The 27,269-nt window shown below is 35.0% G+C and overlaps 5 protein-coding genes across 5 annotated transcripts; 4 read left to right on the top strand and 1 right to left on the bottom strand.

The window, feature by feature from the left end:
- The first annotated feature begins 711 nt into the window (after positions 1–711).
- On the top strand, positions 712–5,509 carry LOC110736310 (dihydropyrimidinase-like). The gene is made up of 13 exons (XM_021916507.1): positions 712–984; positions 1,129–1,302; positions 2,115–2,166; positions 2,496–2,765; positions 2,840–3,051; positions 3,507–3,627; positions 3,721–3,808; positions 3,907–3,985; positions 4,217–4,304; positions 4,400–4,440; positions 4,537–4,589; positions 4,661–4,817; positions 5,174–5,509. The coding sequence occupies exons 1-13, from the start codon at positions 910–912 to the stop codon at positions 5,363–5,365; spliced, it is 1,602 nt and encodes a 533-aa protein (XP_021772199.1). The 5' UTR covers positions 712–909; the 3' UTR covers positions 5,366–5,509.
- A 2,289-nt stretch (positions 5,510–7,798) lies between these two features.
- Positions 7,799–11,505, top strand: LOC110736305 (putative pentatricopeptide repeat-containing protein At5g06400, mitochondrial). Its single transcript, XM_021916503.1, is given in 3 exon segments — positions 7,799–8,536; positions 8,539–9,801; positions 9,804–11,505. Coding segments are annotated over 3 exon segments (3,105 nt in total). The 5' UTR covers positions 7,799–8,097; the 3' UTR covers positions 11,207–11,505.
- Positions 11,506–11,812: 307 nt separating this feature from the next.
- On the top strand, positions 11,813–15,864 carry LOC110736308 (rhodanese-like/PpiC domain-containing protein 12, chloroplastic). The gene is made up of 8 exons (XM_021916506.1): positions 11,813–12,254; positions 13,060–13,173; positions 13,261–13,352; positions 13,646–13,746; positions 13,841–13,951; positions 14,731–14,839; positions 14,927–14,977; positions 15,555–15,864. Exons 1-8 carry the CDS (start codon positions 11,936–11,938, stop codon positions 15,633–15,635), a joined length of 978 nt encoding a protein of 325 aa, XP_021772198.1. The 5' UTR covers positions 11,813–11,935; the 3' UTR covers positions 15,636–15,864.
- A 517-nt stretch (positions 15,865–16,381) lies between these two features.
- On the top strand, positions 16,382–18,823 carry LOC110736306 (calcium-dependent protein kinase 17-like). Its single transcript, XM_021916504.1, has 8 exons — positions 16,382–17,075; positions 17,181–17,324; positions 17,416–17,568; positions 17,700–17,815; positions 18,006–18,173; positions 18,261–18,388; positions 18,544–18,643; positions 18,728–18,823. Exons 1-8 carry the CDS (start codon positions 16,382–16,384, stop codon positions 18,821–18,823), a joined length of 1,599 nt encoding a protein of 532 aa, XP_021772196.1.
- Positions 18,824–19,439: 616 nt separating this feature from the next.
- On the bottom strand, positions 19,440–26,548 carry LOC110736307 (endoglucanase 8-like). The gene is made up of 7 exons (XM_021916505.1): positions 26,024–26,548; positions 24,893–25,303; positions 23,956–24,048; positions 23,388–23,549; positions 21,265–21,376; positions 20,928–21,091; positions 19,440–19,894 (listed from the first exon to the last, which is right to left on the bottom strand). Exons 1-7 carry the CDS (start codon positions 26,222–26,224, stop codon positions 19,571–19,573), a joined length of 1,467 nt encoding a protein of 488 aa, XP_021772197.1. The 5' UTR covers positions 26,225–26,548; the 3' UTR covers positions 19,440–19,570.
- Positions 26,549–27,269: the final 721 nt, after the last annotated feature.

Below are 27,269 nucleotides of genomic sequence, written 5' to 3'. Positions count from 1 at the left end.
ATAGATCTTAAGGTTTTACCATGAATAATGCATTTTTTTTGGTAAAACCGCTAATAGTGTTAGCGATTCTATCATGAACCGAGCAAATTTAACAAATTTGTCATTTGATAAACAACCAATGTTTATCAAAAAATCAACTGAGGGCGCCCTCTTTTGCGTTAGTTCCATCATACTTAGGGCTGAGCAAAGTTATCCGAAAACCCGAACCGTAACTGAACCGAAAATTAGGGTACCCGTTTCGATAACCATAACGGTTCGGGTATCCGATCCGATAATTTGTTATCGGGTACGGTTATTGGGTATCATTTTAAAATTAACGGTTACCCGATCCGATCTGATAAGCAATTTTTTTTTTCCTACTTAAATCTATTTATCAAAAATCTAAACTCTTACTTTACTTCGTAATCACTTCATAATTTAAATGATTAGTAATTATTAGTAATTTGGTCATGATCATGTGGTATTATTGTTGATTAGTGTTGAATGATATCATAATAATAACTACGTAGTATATATAAAGTCTAAATTTTTATTATTGGATATCATATGGGTACCCGATAATCGATCCGAAAATCCGGGTACCCGAATTTATATCATTTTTAGTGTTATTGGTTATCGGGTACCCGAACCGATAGTGTTAACGGTACGGGTACCCGACCCATGCTCACCCCATACTATAAAATGATTAAATAAAATAATAGGAGCAAATTGCAGGAAGAAAACGTCAACAAAGCATCAAAAATCCTCTTCTCTAAAGTCTCACACTCAACGTCAATTACTCAATTTCCACTGGAGTCCAGTCCAATCCAATCCAATCAAATCGAATGAATTCACAAAAATAGAAATTTCAATCTTTCTCAAAGATAATATTTCTCCAATCTTTGGGTGATTATATTAAATTTAACTAGGATGATCATTCAGTTGCTAATCTTGGTGAATCTCTTTGCAACTTTTTCTCTCCTACCTGCGACAGCCACCAATTACGTAAGTTCCTCATTTATTTGCTAACAAAATTGTTAATTCATTCTGGGGTTTTGATAATTTTATGATTTTTGTCAACTTTCATATAATCTATTACTTATAATGTTTTACAATATGAAATTTTGATGGGTTTTGATTTCTGGGTAGTTTTGTGATGCTGGAATTGATTATGGAGAAAGTGGGTGTCAATTTTCATCATCATCATCATCATCATCAAAGATATTGATTAAAGGAGGAACAATTGTTAATGCCCATCATCAAGAAGTTGCTGATGTTTATGTGGAAGATGGTTTAATTATCGCTGTCCAACCCAATATTAAGGTAATTATTATCAACCCATTTTTTAACCTTTATTAAAAAGAAAAAGTTGTCAATTTATGGAGTATTATTTTGTAATAATCACCAATTAGTGACCTAAATGATGTTCTTGTGATTGTTTTTGTTGTGTGCCAATAGTATGTGGCACACTGGGTGCCTATATTTCCAGTGATCATGATGTTAAGTCTGTTGGCCTCTCATTACTACATTGGGAAATTTTATTTACATATGTTGTGATGTTCGGAAAAAGTTGTCATATATCGGAAAGTAGTGATGGACAGTGGTTGATGTCTCATGAGTCATGATATCCTCACTTGTAATGAGTGAGGGGTAGAGAGTGCAGTGATCATAGCTAAGGAGTGTTACAAAACTTATGTGGTATCCATGATTATGATTTAATTCTGACAAGGGAGTTGTTAGAGCAATTGGTAAAAATTAAAGTAATTAGGAAGAACAAACAAAGAACAAATGAAAAATTTGAAAGTGGAGGAGAAGACACAAAAGTGTGGAGGTGGAAAAATCAAGTGCAGAAAAATTCAAGCAATAGTATTAATACAATCCGACGGACAATAAGAAGCCACTCATTTAATGTGAAAAAAAGTACATTCGTAGATCTGGCGGCATGGCCTTTCAAGTAACCCAGTGCAGAAACTCTGCGGGAACTATGAGAGGCCTCTCCACCGTGTTAGGGGAGTTCCTGGTAAAAAATAAAAATACACATGTGACAGAATTGGTCTTAAGTTGTCCTGCCTCAGAATGCAGTACTATTTATTCTAAAGCTGAACTATGATATCAAATTTTAATTCTGCAAACAGGTGGATGATGATGTTGTTGTGCTTGATGCAACTGGAAAGTATGTCATGCCAGGTACTTCAAACTTATCACTCTTTCAATCCTTACATAATAGGCCACAACACCACATATGATTTCATTTAAATGAGCTAAAATACTACAACTTTCCTTTACTAATTATATTTTTACATCTCCATCATACCAATCTGTTTTCTCTTTGGAATTCTTTTCAGGCATTTAGTATAATATGGAGTTTAAACTTTGTTTTGCTAAATTTATAATGTGACCTGTTATTTTAAGATGAACTAAAGTGGCCTACCATTTTGGGTCAGAGGTAGTGTAAACTGTATGATATGGAAAGAATGTGTACCATTAGCTTACTTCATGTATGAAACACTTAACAGGAGGCATTGATCCTCACACTCACCTGGATATGGAGTTCATGGGTACTCAGACCATTGATGACTTCTTTAGTGGTCAAGCTGCTGCATTAGCTGGAGGTACGACTATGCATATTGACTTTGTCATACCTGTTGATGGAAGCTTGACTGCCGGTTTGAAGTTGTACAAACAAAAGGCTCAAAAATCATGTATGGATTATGGTTTTCATATGGCAATTACAAAATGGGATGAAGTTGTTTCAAAAGAGATGGATTTGATGGTAAAGGAGGAAGGTTTGTGCTTCAGTTTCTCAGGTTATATCTTTTGTAATTAATGATTAAATTTACAAATGCTTAGCAAATTTCAGGTATAAATTCTTTCAAATTCTTCATGTCGTACAAGGGGTCTTTCATGATAAATGATGAGCTTTTGATAGAGGGGTTCAAGAAATGCAAGTCTTTGGGTGCCTTGCCTATGGTTCATGCAGAAAATGGTGATGCTGTTTTTGAAGGACAGAAGCGAATGATAGAACTTGGCATCACCGGTCCTGAGGGACATGCTCTTTCAAGACCTCCTCTGGTAATTTCTTAGCATCTATTCAGTATTTACGGACTTTTGAATGCTTTCTCATTAGTTGAAGAGCCTCTTGGACTTCAAATTTCTTTTTTTTTTTCTTTTTTTTTTTTTCTGTTTCTGAGTCGCGGAGGAAATTGCAAATTTTAACCTACTTCTTTCACCTGTTTCTCATTTACTGATCATCTTCCTTCCTGGATTTATTCTGTGCATCAACTTTCTATTTTTGAGGAGTCGAGTTAAATTGTTAAGATCTTTATGAAAGCTAGGAGTTTGTTTTATGGTTCCTCATCATTCCTAGAACATTCTCTACTTCTCCATGAGCTATGGGTTGATATATTTGTGAATAAAAAGTATAACCAGCACATTATAGGTAGTGGTTACAAATATCATTGGGATTCTTTCTCTGAAGTAAAATGAAGTTTGTTTTTCGATTTGTCATGACTTTCACGGCCATTCAGCTTGAAGGAGAGGCAACAGCTCGAGCTATTCGACTAGCGCGTTTTGTAAACACACCTCTATACGTGGTTCATGTGATGAGCATTGATGCCATGGAAGAAGTAGCCAAAGCTCGAAAATCAGGTTCACAGCTTATGGTTATTTTGAGGATCAGGTGTTGTCAATTGTTACATTCCTCTTATATTGACTACTTATTGTCTCTCTTCTTGGTTACAGGGCAAAGAGTCATCGGCGAGCCTGTGGTTTCTGGATTAATCCTGAACGATTCTGTGCTTTGGGATCCTGACTTCTCCATTGCATCGAAGCAAGTACCTCTTGTTATCTTCTTTATTTTGTTTCGTCAAACTACCAGTTTTATTCACTTGTTCTTTGTTCTGTATTTTTTTTTTTTTTGGGGATCAGATATGTCATGAGTCCTCCTATTAGGGCAGCTGGTCATGCTAAGGCGCTTCAGGGTGCTCTTTCATCTGGAGTCCTTCAGGTTTCTTCCATTGCTAGAGAAAATTTGATGTTGATTCCGTGAAAAAAAAATATGCCGTTTAGGAACATGTTGACTCGAAATTTCACAAAAAAAATTCCAATTGAGCATCTAGACTATTTTGTTGGTTATTCTATAGTTTGGATGATTCTCATCCTATTGAAGACATCTGTTCATTCTAGGCATTCATGTATAAACATAAAATGATGAACATTGTAATTTACCATGTTGCAGCTAGTCGGAACCGATCACTGTACATTTAGTTCAACACAAAAGGCTTTCGGAATTGATGATTTCCGAAAAATTCCAAATGGTGTTAATGGTAAGCATAAGATTGACACTTTCTATTTTTCCAACAGTGGTCAAATTTGATTGAATAATTCAAATATGAATTTCTTGCTGTTATCTCATCCTTAGGACTTGAGGAGAGGATGCATCTAGTCTGGGATACTATGGTGGTAAGCTGCCAAAGATTGTAGCATCCATGAATATAATTTTGCTTAAGAAAAGCTCATAGGTTTCAATTTTGTTTGATTGTGCCTTTGTTTATTCAGGAATCTGGGCAGATATCAGCCAGAGATTATGTTAGGATAACAAGCACAGAATGGTATATTTCTTGACGCTTAAACTTATGGTTCCTAATTTATCCGTTCATTCTTGATAAGTTTCTTTGTGCAGTGCGAAAATCTTTAACATATACCCGAGAAAAGGAGCAATACTCCCAGGATCTGATGCAGACATCATAATACTCAATCCTAATGCAAGTTTCACAATTTCAGCAAAACTACATCAATATAGGACTGACACAAATGTCTATGAGGGGGTAACGGGAAAGGTAATCCGCTGCTAATTCTTCTATCTTTATGTTTTATGCTTTCTATACTATTGTACGGATATTGAGAATCAATTGATCTTTTTATTGCTTCGGCTGTCCCTCTGTTTGCCACTATTTTATTTGTCTACCCCAATTCAATAGTCTATCATCTGGATCTAGTGAGTTAAAATTTGAACTTCCCATACTACACTAAATGATACACATCTCCAAAAGTTTAAACAAAGACTATATTGGTATAGTGATGTAAAAGTGAACCTCATTGAAATATGGACTGTTATATAGGGATGGAGGAAGTGCTATCTATAAAACCTTGCATTTTGCTGAGCCTTTCCTGTTATGTTTGCGTATTTTTCCAGGGAAAGGTTGAAGTGACTATTGCGGGAGGAAAGATTGTCTGGCAGAATGGGGAGCTGAAAGCCTTTCCAGGTTCTGGAAAATATGTAGAGATGCGTCCTTTCAGTTATGTTTTCGACGGTATTGAAAAGGCAGATAGCAATTACCTCTCTTCTCTCCAAGCTCCGGTAAAACGATCCAGATCTTCAACTTAAAACTGCAAATACTTTGTACAGAAAGTTTCGTCTTTATATTACTTACATCAGTTACATGAACTGAATTGAGCATGAACAATACACGTCATTGTTGAATTTTTTGGATAATACAGGGGAGAAAAGGTTCCTGTGGTGTGACACAAACTGCATATGCATTTTAATTTTTCTGAATCTATCTAAATAAACAAAATTTAGTTAGACTAAAATGGCCCAAGCCTTAATTTCAGTCGCATAAATAAATTTTTTACTGATTCATATACCAGATGTCTGCATTTAATCACCTTATTGTAGCTATGATTTTACATGAATTTGACAATAATTGCAGCAGGGATTCTTCTTCTTAGTAAGGCATTATGCAACAGTACGCCATAATTTTGTTTTTCTTCTGCAAAAAAAGAGAGTTCCAAATATTAGATTGGGAAATGCAATTTACAGTTGTGATCAAGTGTGTTATTTTTTACACCATCTTTTGCTAGGGTTGTAATTGATTTTTGTTTTGATCCAAGGACACTGAGATAGGGTGTATGGATCAATATCAAGATCAAGTATAAATCCTTTTTCTCTAATAGCTGATCATGGGTCGGGTCAGGGCAGGCTCCTAAACGGCCAGCTGGTTTTTGAGCCCAGCCAGAATTTGAGCTTGAAAACAGTGGCCAAGCCCTGTAAAATCAGGCTTGGCTGAGCTTAGTTGATCAGCTTACTACCCAACCAGCCAACCCTATGTCAGTAATGTTACTGCTGCTGCAGCATTAAAATTTCTGTGAAACCTGCACAATTTATATGTTTGGATGAAAGAGTTACCATGGATGTAGAATCATCTTGGTGTGTATTTTGGTGATCGTGGTGGTGATGGACATGAAGATTTGGTGGAGCTGTAAAGATCGGTTCATTTTTTAGGCCCACATGCTTAACATCCATCTTGGCTTGTTTTCGGTGAGCTCGTGCTTGGCCAAATACCATGGAATAATTTGGACTTATCTCCCCTTTTTGATCCCAGGCTCCGAACTGAGGGACTGATTTCCACTCCTTTTCCTGCATGTTTCATTTGTTTAGTTAGTGGAAAAAAATTGAAGATAATGTAATAAGGTGTATTGTAAATTTGCAATGCATCATAATTCATCTTGTATAATATGTCATTAATTAGTTACTTGGGACTTTGTAATGGTTAATACTTAATACCTCCTTAAACCATGAAATGCCATGAAATTCAGATTAACCGTTACAAACAGAACAATCATCTATTGCTTATATCATGACACATGAAGCATAAGTTTATTTTCTTGCATCATGCATGCATCATGCAACCTAGAGATGGATGATATATCTTGACATTCGAGATAATTATGTATGGTACAACCTGACCGGGCAGACTTACACCTGATTTGTGTTTCCAATATACCAGTCGGGTGTACAGCCTGAGTAACATTTTCCAGCCATTTTTACATGGAATCATTCTGATTTTGTTTGGTTCGGGCTAACATTTTCTACTCTGAAATTGGCATGGCATATGCATACTCGATTCTACAACCCGTCACATGGTTAGCTCTACATGACATATTCAACCATTCAGCTATAATAGAGTTGCCAGACATCACAGGAATAGACAGACAAACAGTTTCATAAACATAATACGCGAAGATCAGGAAAATTAAAGAACTAAATAGAAGGAATGCAAAGAAGAGGAAGAATGATGCAAAATATGTTGGTATCTTGTATATTTGTTGATGGAATTTACTTACTTTACCACGGCCTTCCATGGCAAAGTGGCGAAGAAGAAGAAGAAGAAGAAGAAGAAGAAGAAGAAGAAGAATCTGTACATTGGTTTCATGTCATCAATGATATTGGAAATCTTTCTGTCTAAATTTGGTGATGATGATCTGTGTTTGCTTGACAAGCGGGAATATCTTTTTCCTTTTTTGAGCTTTTCTATTGTTGCTTCCGTAAGGACTGGTTATATAATTACCCCAAAATTGTAGGATTTACCGCCGATGTTCCTTAATGTAGTCTTATTTAATTTTTCTTTACCACGTTCAATGCATATCTGTTATTAGTTATATCTTTAATTATGTACAACAATTGATTATTACACGAGTATATATACTATGTATATTCAACGAATAATCATGGCCAAATTTTCTCTTTATTAAATGGAATAAACAAAGAGAAGAAATTCTAACTAAGCTTTATTGGTTTTTTATATATATGGATTGTACGACAAATTTCATTATCATGCGTACATTACAAATTTTTTCTCGTTTTAGATACCTCCAAATAAGCCTAATGACATAAATGTACATAATCGACATCTTACAAAATTAGGAAATATAGAAATTCGAAAATTTTAAAATACTAAGGAATTTTTATGAATTTGCAACACAACTTGTGAATTTAAATTCAAACTAATTACGGGGTACCAAAAAAATCTAATATCTCATTAGCGAATTGTTCGTGCATGAGCTTCACACTTACGATAAATTGACACGAGCTAGGCATATCACTTTTTTTCTTTGCTTGTTCTATAGCACAACACAGTTAAGCACGAGATTTGTTGGCACAACACGCGAGCTTATCCAGCCCGACTCGACCTAGCCGATCTGTGGCCAACTCTTGTGTAGCTAACTGCCTAACTAGCTATACTTGCGCTTTGAGTACATCTCAAACTCTTCTTCTCACTCTTAGTTTTTATATATACAGTGGCTGGATTGTTCTTTTGGTTTTTTTAACAAGAAGAGATGTCAATTACCCGCGTATCTCAATTCAACAAATTAGCGCAATCACGCAACTCTCAAATACACCTCAAATTTTCAACAATTTCAAAGGGAAAAACCCAATCAAAATCTCCAAATACCCAGAAACCTGGACATAAGAAGCAAGCATTATTGAAAAAAGATGATCATGATTCTTTGTTTAGTGAAATTACTGAGATATTGGGAACTGGAAATCTTGCTCTCAGTAAAATTCCATCTGGGGTTTCTGTCCCTGTTGCAATGACTCTAGATTTTTCTGGAAATGGGAATTGCACACAAGGTGTTTGTGAAAATGCCCAAGAGAAAATTGAGGGTGAAAGTGAAGAAGTGTTTGTTAGTAGAGATAAAGCAGGAAACTTGACTGGAATTGATGATAACCGTTTTGTTGTACAGAAGATAACAGAGATTGTAAGGCAGGCTGATGCTGACGGTTGGATGATTCGGGCTGTGAATTTAGTTCCGATGTCGTTGTAAACGTGTTAAAGAGGTGCTTTAAAGTCCCACATTTGGCTAACAGGTTTTTCAGTTGGGTGAAGTTGAAGAATGGGAGTTGGCTTACAACTGAAAGTTACAACACTATGTTGTATCTAGCAGGGGAAGCTAAAGAGTTCGAATTAGTTCAGAGGTTGGTTGAGGAAATGGATAATTTTGGTTGTGAGAAAGACATTAGGACTTGGACCATCCAATTAATGCATTATGGAAAGGCAAAGTTGGTTGGGAAGGCCTTGCTGATCTTTGAAAAAATGAAGAAATTGGGTTTTGAACCTGATGCTGAAGCTTACGGATGTTTGATTCGCGTACTTTGTCAATCTAGGAAAGGTGAAATTGCGTTGGAGTTTTACAAAGAGATGGTCCAAAAGGATTATAGGCCTGATATTAGACAGTATACAATGCTGCTCAATTGTCTTGCTGGTTGTGGAGATATCGATGGAGTTTACTTAGTTGCAAATGACATGATTAGTATCTCTCAGATTCCCGATCAGAATGTTTATGTCTTTGTCTTAAAGAGCTTCTGTATGTCAGAACGCATAAGAGAAGCTTTAGAGTTGATTCGTGATCTTAAGACTAAAAATTTGACGTTAAGCTCTGAGTATTTTGAAATCCTGGTGAAGGGACTTTGTAAGGCTCGTAGGATGGATGATGCTTTGGAGATTGTTGATATTATGAAGAAAAGAAATGTTGTTAATGAGGTGGTTTATGAAGCTTTGATTAATGGGTACTTGAGAAAAAATGACTTTGCTAGGGCTTTAGATATGTTTCAGGGGATGAAGGATGCTGGTATTACACCCTTGACTTCAACTTACACAATGTTGATGCAGCATTTCTTTAGCTTGAACGAATATGAGAAGGGTTGTGCTCTTTATAATGAGATGCTGGATAGAGGCGTGAAGCTGGATTCTGTGGCTTACACAGCTATAATTGCAGGTCATGTACGCAATGACTCTATTTCTGCTTCTTGGAAACTATTCAAAAGTATGGAGGAGGAAGGAATTAAAGCCACACAAAAATGTTACTTAGTAATCATCAAGGAGCTCTGTAGGAATTCAAAGACTGATGAAATGATCAAGGTTTTGTATCAAATGCAGGATAATAAAAATAAGATTAGTAAGGAAATTTCCTATTGCGTCATATCTTATTTGGAGGGGAAAAGGGAGACTAAGAAAGCAGAAGAGGTGAAGAAGATGCTAAAATGTTGGGGGATTACTATGAAGCAGTTGAACCATCTGAAAAAGATGAGTTTTCTAAGACGAAGGTGCATAATCTGGAGTCGAACAATATTGAGCAAAATGGGGATTCTCTGTTGTTAGAGCCTTTACCACGATCTTTCAATAGCGAAGATCTGCATAAAATCTGTGCCATTTTGTCATCACCAAAGGGTTGGTATGATATGCAAAAAGCTTTGGAGGAGTTCCAAATTTGTTATACACCAGATCTTGTGACTGAGATCCTACGCATTTGCAGTCAATATGGTTATGCTGCCCTACAATTTTTCTCATGGGTTCGAAATCAGCCTGGTTACAGACACACAACAGGATCTTACAATGTGGCAATGAAAATAGCTGGTAAAGGAAAAGATTTTAAACACATGAGAAATCTTTTCTTTGAAATGCAAAGAAACGGTTGCTTGGTAACACCTGATACATGGACAATCATGATATTGCTATATGGTCGAGTGGGCCTGACTAATATTGCATTAATGAACTTCAATGATATGAAAGCCAGTGGTTTGAAGCCAACAGCAAGTACATACAAGTACTTGCTTTTGTCACTCTGTGGGAGAAAGGGTAGGAAGTTGGACGAAGCCATCAACCTGTTTAAGGAGATGATTAACACAGGGTTAGTTCCGGATAAAGAATTGGTTGAAGTATGCTTCAATTGTTTTTGTCAATCAGGTAAATTGGAAGATGCGAAGAAGTGTCTGGAATATATCCAAAAGGTTGGTTATACTAAGCCTCTGAGCTATTCCTTGCTTATCAAGGCGCTTTTTCGGTGTGGGAAAGTAGAAGAAGCTTTACCTCTAGCAAATGATGTCAAAGAAGAGCGCTCTACACTTGACCGTTACATCTATGGGAGCCTAGTTCATGGTCTCTTACAAAGCGGACAGTTAGACAAGGCATTGGCTAAAATAGAATCGATGAAACAGGTTGGCGTTCTTCCAACAGTTCATGTTTACACATCATTAATTGTACATTTCTGCAAGGAAAAGCAGATGGAAAGAGCATTGGATATTTTTAAGACAATGTGGCAAGAAGGCTGCTATCCTACCGTCGTTACATATACAGCATTGATACATGGGTATATCAACTCACAAAATTTTGAGGATGCTCAAAAATTGTTCCTTCGTATGAGACTAAAAGGACCGCTTCCAGATTTCAAAGCATACTCTATGTTGATTGCGAGTTATTGTGAGATGGAAAAGTCTGAAGTTGCAATGCAGTTGTTATCTGAAATGTTGGATGATGGTATTGTACCTAGCACTGTTAATTTTCGGACTGTATTTTTTGGGCTGAATAGAGAGAGTAAGCAACATTTGGCACAGAGAATTATGCAACTAAAGCATGCCGTTGCAAATAAACGTAAATTCTCAACATAGTTGTGCCTGAAGGATGATGCAGCTTTGTTGATATTTCCTTGTTGTAATTGGACTCCTAAATTGTACGGAGTATGTTACATGGACGGCATCAATTTCAATGCTAATGAGCGAGCTATACAATTCTTTTTTTCACTCCATTGTGATGTCTTCTATGTTATGAAGTAACTCGGTCTTTAATTTTTAATGCATATGGCATATCCCAATCGCACCATAAATGAGAATTGAATCTTCAGATGATGTATTTTTGTTTATCTAAACAAGGCAATTCTCTTCTTCCCTCTTTTGACTGTTATGACCACTTTCAAAAACATTTATCCAAGAGGGCAATTGGTGAATGATGATAGAGGCCATAATAACCACCAAAACCCGCAACAATCTTTCGAAGTGGTTCTTTTAGTCTTACGGTTACAGTAATCCTTATTCACTTAAAGATATCTCGTATCAACTTGATCATTGTACATTGCAGCAATTAATACCTAATATGTTAATTATACTTTCAAGGTCAAATCATATTAAAATATCATAATCATCAAACACCGTCTTAAATGAGACTTAGCTCGAGTTCAAATAAAGTGTTGCGATTCGAACCCAAGCTACCCTAGCTCAGTCTCCCCTCGGCTAGTTAACACCCCTAATTACACCCCTTTTCACCTGTTCTTCCTCTATTGCATCCCAAGACAACAAAAGAAGAAAACCATCAAAATTTGAGCAGCAGAAAACGCAGACGAAATGTTGAGCAGGGTATCTTACTCTCATCATCATCATCTACCCTCCTTCGCATTCTCATCATCTTCCTCATTTCCCTTTTCTGCGTTTAGACCTTCTTTCAATTTACTCCCGAAATTTTCACTCTCCACCTCAAAACACCCTCGAAAGTTTCAAATTGAAAACATCCGATTCTTTACTTCTTCAACTTTCACCAGTAAATTCAGTTTTTCTAGGCCTTTTGATCGTAATTCCTACAAACCCAGTTCGAGTATTAGTGTTTCTTCAATTTCTGGAATTTTCAGTTCATCCCCAACTATGCTGGGTCGTCCTTCTTTCAAAGGTATAATCTTTGTTCTTCATTTAAATTTTTATTATGCTTTATAATTGTCCATTTATTTTTATTTTTCAGGGTCTTAATCATCAGTTTAATTCGATTATTTTCTATTGCTGTTATACTTAATAAATTCCTGTGTTCTCAAGTTCTGAAAATGGGCTAGTTGAAAATCTATATTTAATTAACAATTTTAGGTTTTTTCTTATACATTGTATCATTTTAAATAATTATTTAAGTTGTAGATTTTAGTAGTTGGGTTCATTTTTAGGATACCCAGATTGTCTGTACATTGAGAACTACATTCCTTCCCTAATGGCAATGTGATAATATAATGTGTCCATATTTCTTCTGCTTGTACTGTTATACTTGAGTGTTTTATAGTGAATTGTTACATCAGACCTTTACTGCTGAGGTATAGGTTCTTCGGAGGGGGAAATTGCCACATAGGCGAATTGGTATCGTATATGACAGAATTACAGAAGCCTGTGTCTATTGTTACAATGCTATCTACAATATTTTGGCAACAAGATTAAGGCAATAATCTGTTTGAGGAGTCGGTCTACACCATTTTATATAATTTTGCTTCTTTATGGTTTGAATTGAAGTGTCAATGTCCATCTCATATCCATATCTGAGTATTGAGTATTGAGTATCCAACATTAATACTTGAAGCGATACTAGTAATGATGAAGATAAATGTTGTTGATGAAGTTACATATTATTTTTTGGATCCTGCTTTTGATTCACTGTCTAGTTTAAGTGATAGAATGTGAATTGATTTGATGATGATGATTTTGAATGCATTTAACAGCATTTACAACTGGAAGTAGCTCTGGAGGTGATAGGGAAATATTGGTGCAGCACTTGCTTGTCAAAGAAAATGACCTTAACCTTTTAGTGGAACTTCAAAAAAGGGTCGCAGGAGGTATGCTTTTGCTGAAATTGTTATCAAGTGATTGTGTATGTGGATATGATCGATGGGTTTATGCTAATTTCTGTTGTTGAATGCCAGGAGAGGATTTAAGTGATCTTGCTGTGGAGTACTCTATTTGCCCGTCAAAAGAAGAGGGCGGAGTGCTTGGTTGGGTCAGAAAAGGACAAATGGTATGCTGATTGTTTAGGCACTTGTTTCCTGCAAAGTTATCAGATAAGTTGTTGTTATGGGTATATTGCTCAAGAAATTTGACCCCTATATTATCAGTTTATAATTGTTCTTCACCTCCCTAATACCCTATGTTGTTCAGAAGCAATTGATACTTTTCTGTATACAGAAAACTTGTCATGTTTCCAAATGATATATTTGGAAAAAGCTTTTTATGTTTCCGAATGTTTTTGTTAGGAGAAAGCTATTTATGTTTCCGAATGAAAGCTGATTTGAATCATCCTCCTCTTTCTAGGTACCAGAATTTGAAGAGGCTGCATTTTCTGCACCATTAAACAAAGTTGTAAGATGTAAAACAAAGTTTGGATGGCACTTGCTGCAAGTTGTATCCGAGAGGTTAGTTCATCAAAGATATTACCTTTTATTAAGCTCTGTAAAGTTACTGATTTACTTTCTTGATTCTGTACCTTTTTATATGCAATTACTTTAGGGAAGGATCGTTGCTTGGTGAAGTTCAACCATGTGAGTTGCATGAGAGATTGCAAGATCCCAACTTCACAGAAACAGTACAGCTGATCGATGTTCGAGAGCCAGAAGAAGTGTATGTCTTTTTTCTGCTTCTCTTTTTGATGGGTTTATGTATTACAGTTTGATCAATATCTCTTGCTCCCTGGATTGTTTTTCCATTATAAACTTATCCAATAAACTTCGTCATAGACAATGCTTTGGTTTTATACGATTATGAGTTTATGATGCTAGTGACACACAAAGGTATCTATACTTTGTCACTGAAAAATGTGAGGCAGTCGTGTGTTGAAATTTAAAGTTGAGCTTGTGGTTTGAAACCTCTTTTCAGGAGTTGGGGTTATGGGAATCTTGAGTTGAACTTGTACGTTCAGAAAATAGATCTAGTCACAAAGTAAAACTGTTTTCAGGAATGGTTTTGTCTATCAGGATGGTTGTAGTTTATGAACGGGATCCCTAGTCTATGTCATTAAGGATCTTAGGACAAAGTAGCTTTCTGAAAGCCAATATTTTTTTATTCACTCAAGGTAACAGAGGAAGATATACTATTAACACAGCAAATTTTTGGCATGTTAAGGGGATCATCACAGTCATCTTGCTGTTTAGGACTGTATAAATGCTTAGTGTTCTAAATTATCTGCTAATTGCCGTTTTGAGAAGTATGAGAACTTTGACATCTTTGAAGTAAAATCCTTAGCTTCCATTTACTTGAAAAACTAATACTTCGTGCTAAATAATATCACCTTTGTTCCTTCAAAATTCACTCTTTCACCTACTATTGGATGCTTGTATCATTGTATGCACTGATCTGTTCTTTAGACTTTTGAATTGACAACTTTGATACAATGGGTGCAGTTCCAAAGCATCTTTACCAAGTTTTCAGGCTCTTCCTCTTCAACAATTTGGAACCTGGGGACCCGAGATTACAACCAAGTTTGATCCTAACAAAGATACTTATGTTATGGTTAGTAGTCTATTTCATTCACAAGTACTGTCTTAAATTTAAATTCTGTCTGCGTCTAATGCACTAACACTTGTAAATTGGATCCAGTGTCATCATGGGATGCGATCACTGCAAGTTGCCAGATGGTTGCAGTCACAGGTAAACTCCTCTTTAATTAGTTTTATATAGTATATGCTATTCCCTTTATTTTGTCTTATCTACCTACTTTACGGGAGTTATTATTTTAATTCTATATTTTTGTCACTTATAATATCAAAGTTTCATTACTTATCTGTTTAAACTTTAAGATATCAATGCAATGGTTTCAAATTGATGAAAATAACTCACAACTTTAGTATTATAAGGCACTCATTTTGGAACGGAAGGTGTATATTTGATAGGCTAATTTTATGTGATTCTCGATTGATGCTGCGGTTTAATTCTGATAGTCTTTAAGAATGTCGCGGCCTATGCTTGTTTTCCTCTTGTTAACTTGTTGGTTTAGTGAAATTGGTGCTTGTACTCTCAACTACCATCTTTTTTGTTTTGCCATGGTCTTTTGGGCTTTTTTTAAATTGATTACGGAGTCATATCTAAGTGAGATTTGAGTTTAAGTAGGTATGAGGATTACTGGATCGTTTCCTTTTTACTCATGTTTGTATCTTTAATTGTAAAGCTATCGAAAAGTTTAAATTAATGTATTCATTCTTTGCTGATATGAATATCTCTTGTTCAGGGCTTCAAGAGAGTGTTCAATGTAGCTGGAGGTATTCATTCTTACGCTGTGAATGTCGATCCTTCAATTCCAACCTATTAGGAAACTATAAGAGGTAGCAGTAGCACAACCAAAGAAACCGCGAATTTTGTTTTGGTCTTCCATGTCCTTTTCCCCTTACCATCAAGAGTTTCCAAAATATGCGCATAGTTTGTTTATTTGTGAACTCCTTACTTTGATAGAATTGTAATGTCACTGAATTTAATCATTTTTTTTTTTGAATAATTTGGAAAATCTACAAGTATAAATAGTAATTTCTTTTTTTTTTTTTTTTATGATTCAAATGATTATAAACTGTCCAATAATTCGCGGTAGTTAATTACAGAGTATTTATTTGGGTACAAAACTATGTATGTTCCTAAAATAGAGAAAAGAAATAAAATGAGTAAAATAAAAACTTAAAGATTACATAGATGTTGATATCTGAAAAAACAAACATGAAAAAAACAGTTAGATTCCCGCGAAATCCTCTTCAACCAAAATTTAAGGGGCTTTTTTCTGAAAAAAATAAAAATTTGCTTATTTTCTCCTACAATTCCTCAGCATCAAACCCTTCATTCTTCCCTGTAAAATTTCCTTGAATCCAACCTGTATCTTCCCTTTTTCTTTCACTGCGCTTTCTCTCTCCTCTTCCGTCCTCTAATCTTTCGACGTCTCCCTTCAAAAAACCCAGTTTTCCTTTAATTCTCTTACCCCCTCCCCCCAAAGAAAAGATTAGGAAAGAAAAGCAACCCCCCATCTTATTCCTAAGCATCCGATATTCCTCTGTTTTCCCCTGCCTTTCTCCCATGGGCAATTGTTGCCCTCGAGGCAACACAGCCCCTACCGAACCCTTGGATAATCAAAAGGGTGTCATTTCCACCTCCGGCAACAACAATGCTGCTAATAACCATAGCCCCCATAAGACGGAGGCTTCCACTAAGCCATCTGTTCCTACATCTTCCTACAACAAGCACTCCAAGCCTACCCAAGTCGGGCCTGTCTTAGGCCGGCCTATGGAGGATGTCAAGTCCACGTATAGCTTTGGTAAGGAGCTAGGCCGAGGGCAATTTGGGGTGACCCATTTGATTACCCACAGGCAAACGGGTGAGCAATTTGCATGCAAGACCATTGCCAAGAGAAAGCTGGTGAATAAGGAGGATATTGATGATGTTAGGAGAGAAGTTCAGATCATGCATCACCTAACAGGTCAGCCCAACATTGTGGAGCTTAAAGGCGCGTATGAGGACAAGCATTCGGTGCATTTGGTGATGGAGCTTTGTGCCGGTGGGGAGCTGTTTGATCGCATTATTGCCAAAGGTCACTTCACTGAACGTGCTGCTGCTTCGTTGCTTAGGACCATCGTTCAAATCGTGCATACTTGCCATTCTATGGGTGTCATTCATCGTGATCTCAAACCCGAGAATTTCCTCCTTTTGAATAAGGATGAGAATTCCCCCCTCAAGGCCACAGATTTCGGTCTTTCTGTCTTTTACAAGTCAGGTAAATGGATCTTGATGATCATCCCTTTGCTCCATCTAGAAAGATAACAATGACTACACAAATGTTTCTACATTTTTTTCTTGCATTATCTTGTGTTTTCGACAGGTGATACATTCAAAGACATTGTTGGGAGCGCGTACTACATTGCACCAGAAGTATTGAAGCGAAAATATGGGCCAGAAGTTGATATATGGAGTGTTGGGGTCATGTTATACATTTTATTATGTGGTGTTCCTCCCTTCTGGGCTGGTAATTATACCAATATATTTTCTTTTATTTACCCCTTTTTTATGTGCCATTAGAAGAATGAATTGAAATGTGAATATTATGCTTTTACTAGAAACCGAACATGGTATATTCAATGCTATCTTAAGGGCTCATATCGACTTCACAACTGATCCATGGCCATCAATTTCATCTCAAGCAAAAGATCTTGTTAGAAGGATGTTGAATGCTGATCCTAAACAAAGGCTTACAGCTTATCAAGTTCTCAGTAAGTTGCTAGGAAATTGTCTTTTTGTAATTTCTTAAAATTGATCTCTTCATATATTAGTTGCCTTGCACTATTTAGTTTCCCATAGGATTTTACATATTCCTGACAAATTTTGGGTTTAACTTTGTTAGATCATCCGTGGATTAAGGAGGATGGAGAAGCTCCTGATACTCCTCTTGACAACGCGGTCCTTGATAGGTTGAAACAGTTCAGAGCAATGAACAAGTTCAAGAAAGTTGCTCTAAGGGTCAGTACATTTTCCTGAATATCTTGGTTTTTGCATGATGAAAAAAAAAACACACAGAGATATTTCAGATTTCCATTGTCAATTTCCAAATACAAGGAAGAACAGTGTAGTTCTATAAATTTTAAAATGAAAATGTAGCTCATAGTTCTTGAGAAATCATAGGGACTGAAAAAGATGTGTAATGATATAGGTTATTGCTGGATGTTTATCGGAGGAAGAAATCATGGGACTTAAAGAGATGTTTAAGAGCATGGATGCTGATAACAGCGGGAGTATAACTCTTGAAGAGCTAAAGCAAGGCATGCAAAAGCAAGGGACTAAGCTATCCGAGTATGAGGTCAAGCAGTTGATGGAAGCTGTGAGTATTTTTTTGCTCTAAACTCCTGCATATACTAACTTTCTTTTTAAAAATGAGGAAATGACTTAATGTTCAATAAAACAACAGGCGGATGCAGATGGAAATGGAACTATAGACTATGAGGAGTTTATCACCGCGACAATGCACATGAACAGAATGGACAGAGAAGAGCACTTGTATACCGCGTTCCAGTACTTTGACAAAGACAACAGTGGGTAATGATATAAAATTTGACAACATTGTTAGGCCTTGTTCTTAGATTATTGACAGCAAATAGCAGCTAATGTATTCATGATCGTTTTGAAAGGAAATTTGGTCATGCTTACAAGAAGTGATACGATATTTTCTTATAATTTTTTCGTTATAACAGGTACATCACAATGGAAGAGCTGGAGCAAGCTCTGCAAGAGTTTGGCATGCATGATGGAAGGGACATTAAGGAAATAGTTTCTGAAGTGGATAGTGATAATGTAAGTAAAATAGTAAGATCATCAATTATTTTTTTCTGTTGGAATGTATAAATTAGTCTAACAAACGGTGTTCTTTTTGTGTAGGATGGTCGAATAAACTACGATGAATTTGTGGCTATGATGAGGAAAGGAAATCCCGAGGCAGGAAATCTGAAGAAGAGACGCAGTATGGCAATTTAAGCGTTGGAGGCTATTAGTGATTGAGCTGCTCAACAAGCATCATTACATGTACAAAAACCTTCTGAGAAGTTGGTGTTTGTATAAAACTATAAATGCTTACTGTGTATTGAATGTCTGAGCCAAAGAATGGAGGGGTAGGGGGGCTAAAAACAAGAAGCAGAAAAGCTCGTGGGCTGTCTTGTGGCTCGTCGGGGTGGTGTTGGGGTGCTGCTTTTTTTTCTTTATTCATTCCTTTTCTTGTTTTTGGGTCTTATCTTTAATCTTGTCCTGCGCAAAGTGTATATTAGTGCAATCTAACTCTTTTGTAAGTAATGCTTAGGACTGGCTTCCTTTGTTCTTTATTGTTGTTGTAATTGATTCATTATGATGTACCATTTGCTTAATTGCTTCAAAGTTCTAACTCTGAAAACAAAAGGTTCGAAATTACATTGTTGTCAACAAGATTCCAATGATTTGAATGTATGCGGCCTATCCTATTTCAATTAATAAGACGTTGATACTAGCAAACGCAATGTAATAAAAGTATCAATATGATGGCATCATCTTTTTTCTTTTCTTTTGACGGGTAAGAATAATATCATTAATGATTAGGATGACACGTATGGTGACACCAACGTTAACAAATTGAAACATAATTGACATTTTAGCAAGAATGTGATACATTACAATTTTCCATAGGGTGGCAATTTGCTCACCTCTATACCTTGCCCTACTTTCCATAGAAAATTTTTAATAATAATTTAGGTATCAAGGATGGGCTGAAAAGTAGGCAAGAAGGCCCACTAGAGGGGCATTAATGTATGTAGTGGGCTCGGACTCTTGAAAGTAAGGCCTGGAATCTGGAAAGGCATCTGTGACATTAGGCCCACCAACAACTGCTCCAACAAGCTTATTTGGGTTAGGGTTTGGGCTGAGGAAGTATCGAGAGCCCTCTTTACAGCCGATGTGGGCCGGATGAACATGGACTGATGGAAGAGAACTGCCCCTGTGATGTATCCTTTGTGGATATCGTGGCCCGTAGCCCACCATGTATGACATCCTTATTGGATTATCCCCTAGTATGTAATCCACCTGCCAATTCATTCATTACCAGTTTACCACACAAGAAAACAATCCGTTAATGTTCATAAAGAAAATGTCACGTTTTCTAAAACAGTAATGGTTTGTGAATTGTGATTGTAAAATGTAAATAATTCTTGTGAAAAATTACTAGGACAATGTGACAGTCAGTTTCGGACAAAGGAATGCGTTATTAACAATCCAATTATTAAGTTGATTGACTATTTGTAACATTGTTGTTGTTTTCATTCCATGTCACATGAAATTGTGCTGTTACAGCAAAGTGATGCAAAGTTCCAAAATTAAATCAGAAACCTAATATGAAGGGCATGAACATGAACATGATAGATCATGAGAAGTATATAATAAAGTCAAAAAATAAATCCGTTGCATGTGATATAAAGTGTCCTAAAAATGAATAAGCAAATTATACAGTTGGATAGTAGATAGATGCCTTGACTTTGTAGGATTATCATTGGATTTAATGTACTGCCTACCATTTTCAGTCCAAAATTATTCTCTCTTGTGGTCCTCTTTTTTTTACCTTAACTATTTTACTGTGGCTTGGGTAGTTAGGGTTTTAGACCAAACTGTAATTAATTTACCATGATAAGTAAAACAAGCGATGATAAGTGAAACTGTAATTAACTTGCTCATTAACTTGACTCCGTAATACTCACTACGAGCTATAATAAAACATTAGTCATATTGGTTTTCTAAATCATGTCTAAAAAAGATGAGTGGTAACGATTCAGTAATACAACTTTAAACTAATCAACGTTGCATGAAAGTGTCACCCGACTGTACATAATTGCATACTCTATTCCTATCCTGACATGAATAAATAGTCGTATGTGAAAATAAATTAAAGTTAAAGCTACATTCATATGCATTTATTCATGTAACGGTAAACCTTATTGTATGGTTAATAATATTGGTCCCCAAACCTTAGGTTATAATGTTATCTATGTATGGTTGGTAATATGTACTCCATAATGTTATATGAAGATGAACGTTAAAAGAATCCAAGAATAATTATACATACCTGACGTTTGGCAAATTGTTTTAGGAGAGCAGAAGAAGCTACGATTCCGCCACATGGCACTTGGTGATTGGAGTGGCTTAGATAGTTAGAGTAAGCTAGAAGTAGGAAAGATAGGGACGTTACATGTTGCATGTTACTTCCTCCAGTCTTGAAGATCAACCCACCTACAATATCAATTGCAACGATGTATCGATCATGTGTTATTTTATCAGATTTGGTACAATTCATATTTGTTATGTATCCACGAATTGTGCAACACATAGCGTTATGTGTAAATGATACAGAGTATTCCATATAGTATTCATATTAATTGAGTTAACGCGTGTTTATAATTTACCTGGAGAATATTGTACTTGTGGGTGAGCAACACCGGGAATCACTGAACATATGAAATCATCCGCATTGTTCTTGAAATTTTTCAAGTCATCGGCTCTCCCCATCAACACTTCCTATAATAAACAACATACGACCAAAACATTCATGTCAAACTTAGCTTGTTTATGGTAACGTTAAAAAGGTATAGGTATATATTTCTTCTGTTTCAAATTAGTTTTTAAAATATGACGCTATTGAATGACATAATGATGAACATAAACCCCACACTTAGATTATATATTTTAATTAAAAATGACAATTGATAATTAATAAAGTGAAAAAACATAAAGATAAAGGGAACTAAAATAAGTCAAACATAGCTATTATATGAAGCAGAAGTTAATGGCCAGAATGGGAAGCTCTGCATTCTCTACTGCATTTTTCAGCCTTATAGCACATGCATCTGCCAATTATTTCTCCACTATTTTTCCACATAATTACAAAAATAAATACTCATATAATATATAGTAATAATTTTTATATTAGACCAATTGGGAAAATCAACTTTTGGGTAGACAAAGGTATTAATATAAAAAAAAAAATTATTTACAGTAAAATGCACTGTCCTCCATATATCATCACAACATATAACAATGTATTTGATTCAATCAGTTGGTCAGTCCATTCATCACTTCTTTTCATTTTTTTCTTGTTAATTTCAAGATTTTTTTTTATCTAATGGACAAAAACTTTTAGGCACCCAAATTAGTGGCATAATTAGAGCCCTAAAGAAACATAATATGTTCCACAAATGTTGAATTATGTTGACTTTTACATTATTCACGATCAGTAATTTATATGTAAAGAGAAAATATAGTTATTTGAGATTTTGTTAGTGTCATCTTGATAATCTTTTATAATTTTCACATATTGAGATTTAAATATATTAATAGCAAGAATGTTGGAAAGTGTAAAACTTCGCCACTGTGCAACATATATGGAATAGAGAAAGTATTAAAGAATTGGAATTGTAACAAGTTTCTCAACATGTGTTATTAATTGATATATGGGTTGTAAACTACGGAGTAAGGAGTACATAATCTTGAACTAGAAATCTAGAATTTTGATGAAAGAATATGTAGGAAGCAATATAAAATATCATAGTGTGACATTATTGTATTTCTTTTACATGTTGGAAAAAACCAATAATTATGTATTTCACATGTTTAAAGAATCAAAAACTTTACTAATCAAATATTTAAAATTAGAAGAAAACACAAACATAATTTTATGCTTCAAAATCCAAGCTGTACACTTTACACTAAGATCTAAAATCACAATATCACAACTAATATCATGTGCAATCATATCATATCTACATAAATTCTTCTCCTCATATTATTTATATTCGTTCCTTTTGACTATTTTTATAATCGAAGATGTTAATTTCATGATTACAAAAATCTTAGATTAGAAGTAATTGGATAACAAATGGGTTGGGCCCACAAGTTGTAGCCCATAAATAGGGTGGAAAAATTCAGACCCAAACCCGAAACCAAACACAATCAGATAGATATTCCACAAGCACGTGATTGGCTAAGAGTGGGTCCCTCATAATTTAGTTCCCCTATACCCTAAAATTAGTCACAGGACAAGAAGAATAATGTCTCATTACATTAGGACAACAATTCCGTAGGTCCAGCTTGGATTTAGGACTATAATAATTAGTATTCTACTTCAATTAATTAATACGAAGTACTTTATACACTAATATGGAGGACTCGGTAAGAGCGATAAGCCATGGAGAAGGGTGACGTAAAGGTAATGAAATAGACAAGATTCAATCACATATGTATTTTATTGGGGCTATAATGTGTCAATTCGAGTTAATAGGTCAAATTCAATCGGATCTTGTCTAATTTAAGTTTGAGTCATGTGAAATCATAGAGTTAATGGGTTAGATTCAATCAAGTGGTGTCAAATTTAGGTTTGAGTCATATGAAATCATTGAGTGTATGCTGGTTGAATTCTGAATCGAATTAGGTCAAATTAATTCAGTTTTTGACACCTCATTTACAAATTCATACAAGAATATGCTAAAATTACCTTATACTTTAATCAAAGAAATTAAGAATAAAAAAATACCTTGGAAATGAGGACATTGATCCCAGCATGCTTATTATCCCATCCAAATTCATTAATAGTGTCTCCAGCTCTTAATATGACCTCGTTCTTCACTATGTACTCTCTATATTTGCGCCTTCTTGTGGCCTTGTGCAACCATGCAGCTCCCCATAGCAACTCGTCCTGCATATCCCCCCATTCCAAGAATTACATACAATATCATTTTTAATCACCGTCGTCCTGATTTAATTATTACAGAGTACACTACTCATACATTACAACTTTTAATTACATTCTACTCGTACTTTAAATAAATATGACAATTAAATTCGAATAAAGAAATTTGCTGTAGATTATAGATACAACCTTAAGCATTAAATCAGAGATATTCACAACATATTGTAACACAAATCTTTAAATTATCGATATATGCAACTTACAATTATTTAATAACAAATGGAATAAGTAACGATAATAATAACAGGAAAAAGACTTGGAAGTGCCCGAAAAAAAACAGAAAAACGGGAATAAAAGAGTTGACACTTGACATGTACACTACAAGTATACGAGTACAAATTAAGAAGCCTACCTGGTAACCGTTATTATCACAGTAAAACGGGCAAACTGCTCTTTTTAGACTCGAACTGTATGCACCTCGATGTTTGTCTGCGAAATTGAACACCTATTCACACCATCAAAGCCAACTATTATTATCAGATATACGTAAAGAAAAATATAATCAAGTTATTGTGCACCCGAGAACACATAGAATATAACAACAGCGTGTGTTATACATAAACCGACAAGATAATTATGTGCTCGGGTGTAAAGTATAAACTCATAGTTAGATAATTTAGGCAATTTTATTCCCCGCTATTAGTGGCCATGACCAAAAGAGTGAGCCGTTGATTACGCGCCAAAGCAAATTATATTCTCTTGGCTCTATATATTTACTTTGTCCTTTTTTCCAGTTTGTCAGTTTTGTGCAATTCTACTTTTATGTTAGTATCAAGTAAACTTTACTCAAAAGAAAAACAATTATCATGGATTGAAGTATTAATTGGACACTATTAATTTACACTCCGATCCTGATTTAATTATGACACTAATTACTCCATAGTTAGCTAGCTTTGATTGATTGATTACATAATTATATGTCTTCTTGTTTATTTACGTGTTACACTGCAACATTAAATGCTTACAAATAAATTAAAAAGTAACAATTTATTTCCTCTATTCGAATTTAATAATCATGTTAAACTAGTTAAATACATAGATTTTTATAATTCACCATTCCTACATAATGGAATACCACAACAAATCAACCATATGTCAGATATCAAAACATCATTTAATTAAAAAACACCTAGCCAATTGCAATATATTTTAGTAGTCTATGTTCAATTAATTACCAATAACAAATTACAAATTGAGTGTAAAATCCACATAACTTAAAAAAATTACTCCGTAATTAATAAATTAAAGGTGAAATAATGTAATTGGTATACAACTTGTACAATACTTACTTTGATGGCGCGACTAAGGAGCAAACGAGAATAGGCACGATCACGAGACCTAAACACGATTGAGGCAGCAGCCAATGCCGCGGCAGTCTCTCCAGCAACGTCGGACCCTGGATGCTTGCGATCAATGGCATACACACTCCTTAAGGTGTCCATATCCTCGGGCCTCTCCCAACAATTATGGTCTGAGTACGGATCACCAACTTGAACATACATAACGTTTGGTACCTCGACCGTGGCCTTTAAGAGGTAGTCGGTTCCCCAGCGCACTGCTTTGAGCGCGTTGGGGAGCTCACTCCTCATATTTTTACCAAAATCTATCACACTCCATGATAGGAGTGTGACACTAAATGCCATTGGGAATCCAAACTTTATGTTGTCCCCCGCATCATAATATCCACCGGTTAAGTCTTTCTAAAATTATGTATACAAAAAAATTCGTTAATTTTAGTTGGCAAAAGCTAATGAACATCAATGTTGGATAATATAACTAAAAGTAGAAAATAACATTAAAAATTTCATAATGTTAATCTTTTCTACTAGCGTAAGGTATTTATTTCATCATACAACGTATATTAAAAAAAAAAATGCACGACAAAATCCTAAGTATATTAGAAAGCGTGATTAATGTTTAATTTGTCTAAATATTTTCACTTTTAGCACTTACAGTAAATTACATTTCCCTTAAAATATTTATGATTAACATCAATGATTTTAGTCTTAAAGAAGCTTTATTGGTTTTAATTAGCAATTTATGAAAAGAAAGAAAAGTTGGTTACTTTATTTTTATTTATTTAAGTTTTCATTCTGAAGAAGTGACATCAAAACCAAAATGCAGCTATCCTAGGAAGAAAAACTTACTAAATTCAGTAAATTGAGTCCAAAAAAAATTAAATATCATCACCTATATTATTTAATGAAATACCTAGAAAATCACCCGAATTACCAAATAAAAAAAAATGTAGCCATCAATTATGATACATTTTAATAAACTACATTATAATACATGCAATGTTACTACATTGAGTACATTCAGTCCAGCTAGAGATTAAAAATGGCTTGTATTATCGATAGTGTAATTTAAACTAGTAATGCAAGTATGCGACAACTAAAAAAAGAAAGACAAAAACATACACCAATAGAGTGACCGTCACGAAGGGCGGAATCGCGGCGCCAATGAAGGCGTTGATCAGGGGGGAGTTTACCAGAGCGTTGGCCTTCAAAGAAAAGAATGCTCTTTCTAAGAGCATCCATATAATTATGGGCAAAACAGAGGGAAGAGAGAGAAAGAAGAGAGAAAACAATTAAGAGAGAGAGTGTAGAATTTTGCGCCATTTTTTGTTTGTGAGGAAATAAAAGAGAAAGGGTTCAATGTATTTAGAGTGAATCGCTAAACCATGCCCGAGTTGGATTATTTATACAGGGAGAGTATGGAGTGCTAAAATAAGGATGGAAATGTAGGAGTTATGGTGTAGTTGTATAAGGAGAGTTTAATTTCATTGGATTCTTGTGAGAAAGTATGGTTTCAACTGCGGTGGACACGTGGTTAAACGTGAATGGATAAGGTTTTCAATCACTGCTATGGTTGACTGATTCTATTGGTTGTTTGACTCTTTTGTGGGGTTTTGAGTTTGCTTAATTTCTGTTTTAATCCACTTTCTTTTCTTTGGTCCCAAAAAAAAAAAAAAAAACTCTGTAAATAATAAAAAGTTGTTTTTCTGTTTTTTTGGTAGTTATTTTGGCTGATCAATTACGTGTAATTACGAATTTAGGAGTTTAGGACTGCATATATTATAAGTGCAAATTATATCAAAACATGTTTTCGAAAACTAAAAATGAGTATGAGTAATCACATATTCAAATATATCATACATGCAATTTTATGTTTGTCGTTGCAAAACTTATACTAATTTAATCTTTAATTATAATTCTTAAAAATGATTATTGTTTGATTAATTTTGTTTTTAGAAAGCATGCTTAATACAATAGTCTAAATATGATCACATCAATTAGACATGGAAAAACGGTCAATTAGTGCAATTTTATGTCAACATTACTTTTAAGTTGAATTATTTTCAATTTTGAGTCAACAATACCTTAAACACAGCCAAAGTTTTGGGTAACAAGTTAATTAATTTGTTTAGGTGTTTCTTAATGCTCAATATAGCACCTCATATAAACTTACATTAAGTAGGGTTGTGAATAATCTGGGTCAAATTAAGGTTTAATCTGTTTGTACTAATCTTGATACTCTATAAGAATTATTAATGTTGGAGTCATCCTAAGTTTTTAAAAATCTCATTCAAGCTTGATTCATAAAGAGTTCGGCATCCTTTAAGAAATAACCGAAACATGTACTATTGGCTTATACAATCTCATT

The sequence above is a fragment of the Chenopodium quinoa genome, unplaced genomic scaffold, assembly GCF_001683475.1.
Source record: "Chenopodium quinoa cultivar QQ74 unplaced genomic scaffold, ASM168347v1, whole genome shotgun sequence".
Taxonomy (NCBI): Eukaryota; Viridiplantae; Streptophyta; class Magnoliopsida; order Caryophyllales; family Amaranthaceae; genus Chenopodium; species Chenopodium quinoa.
This window is presented reverse-complemented; position numbering and strand designations above follow the sequence as displayed.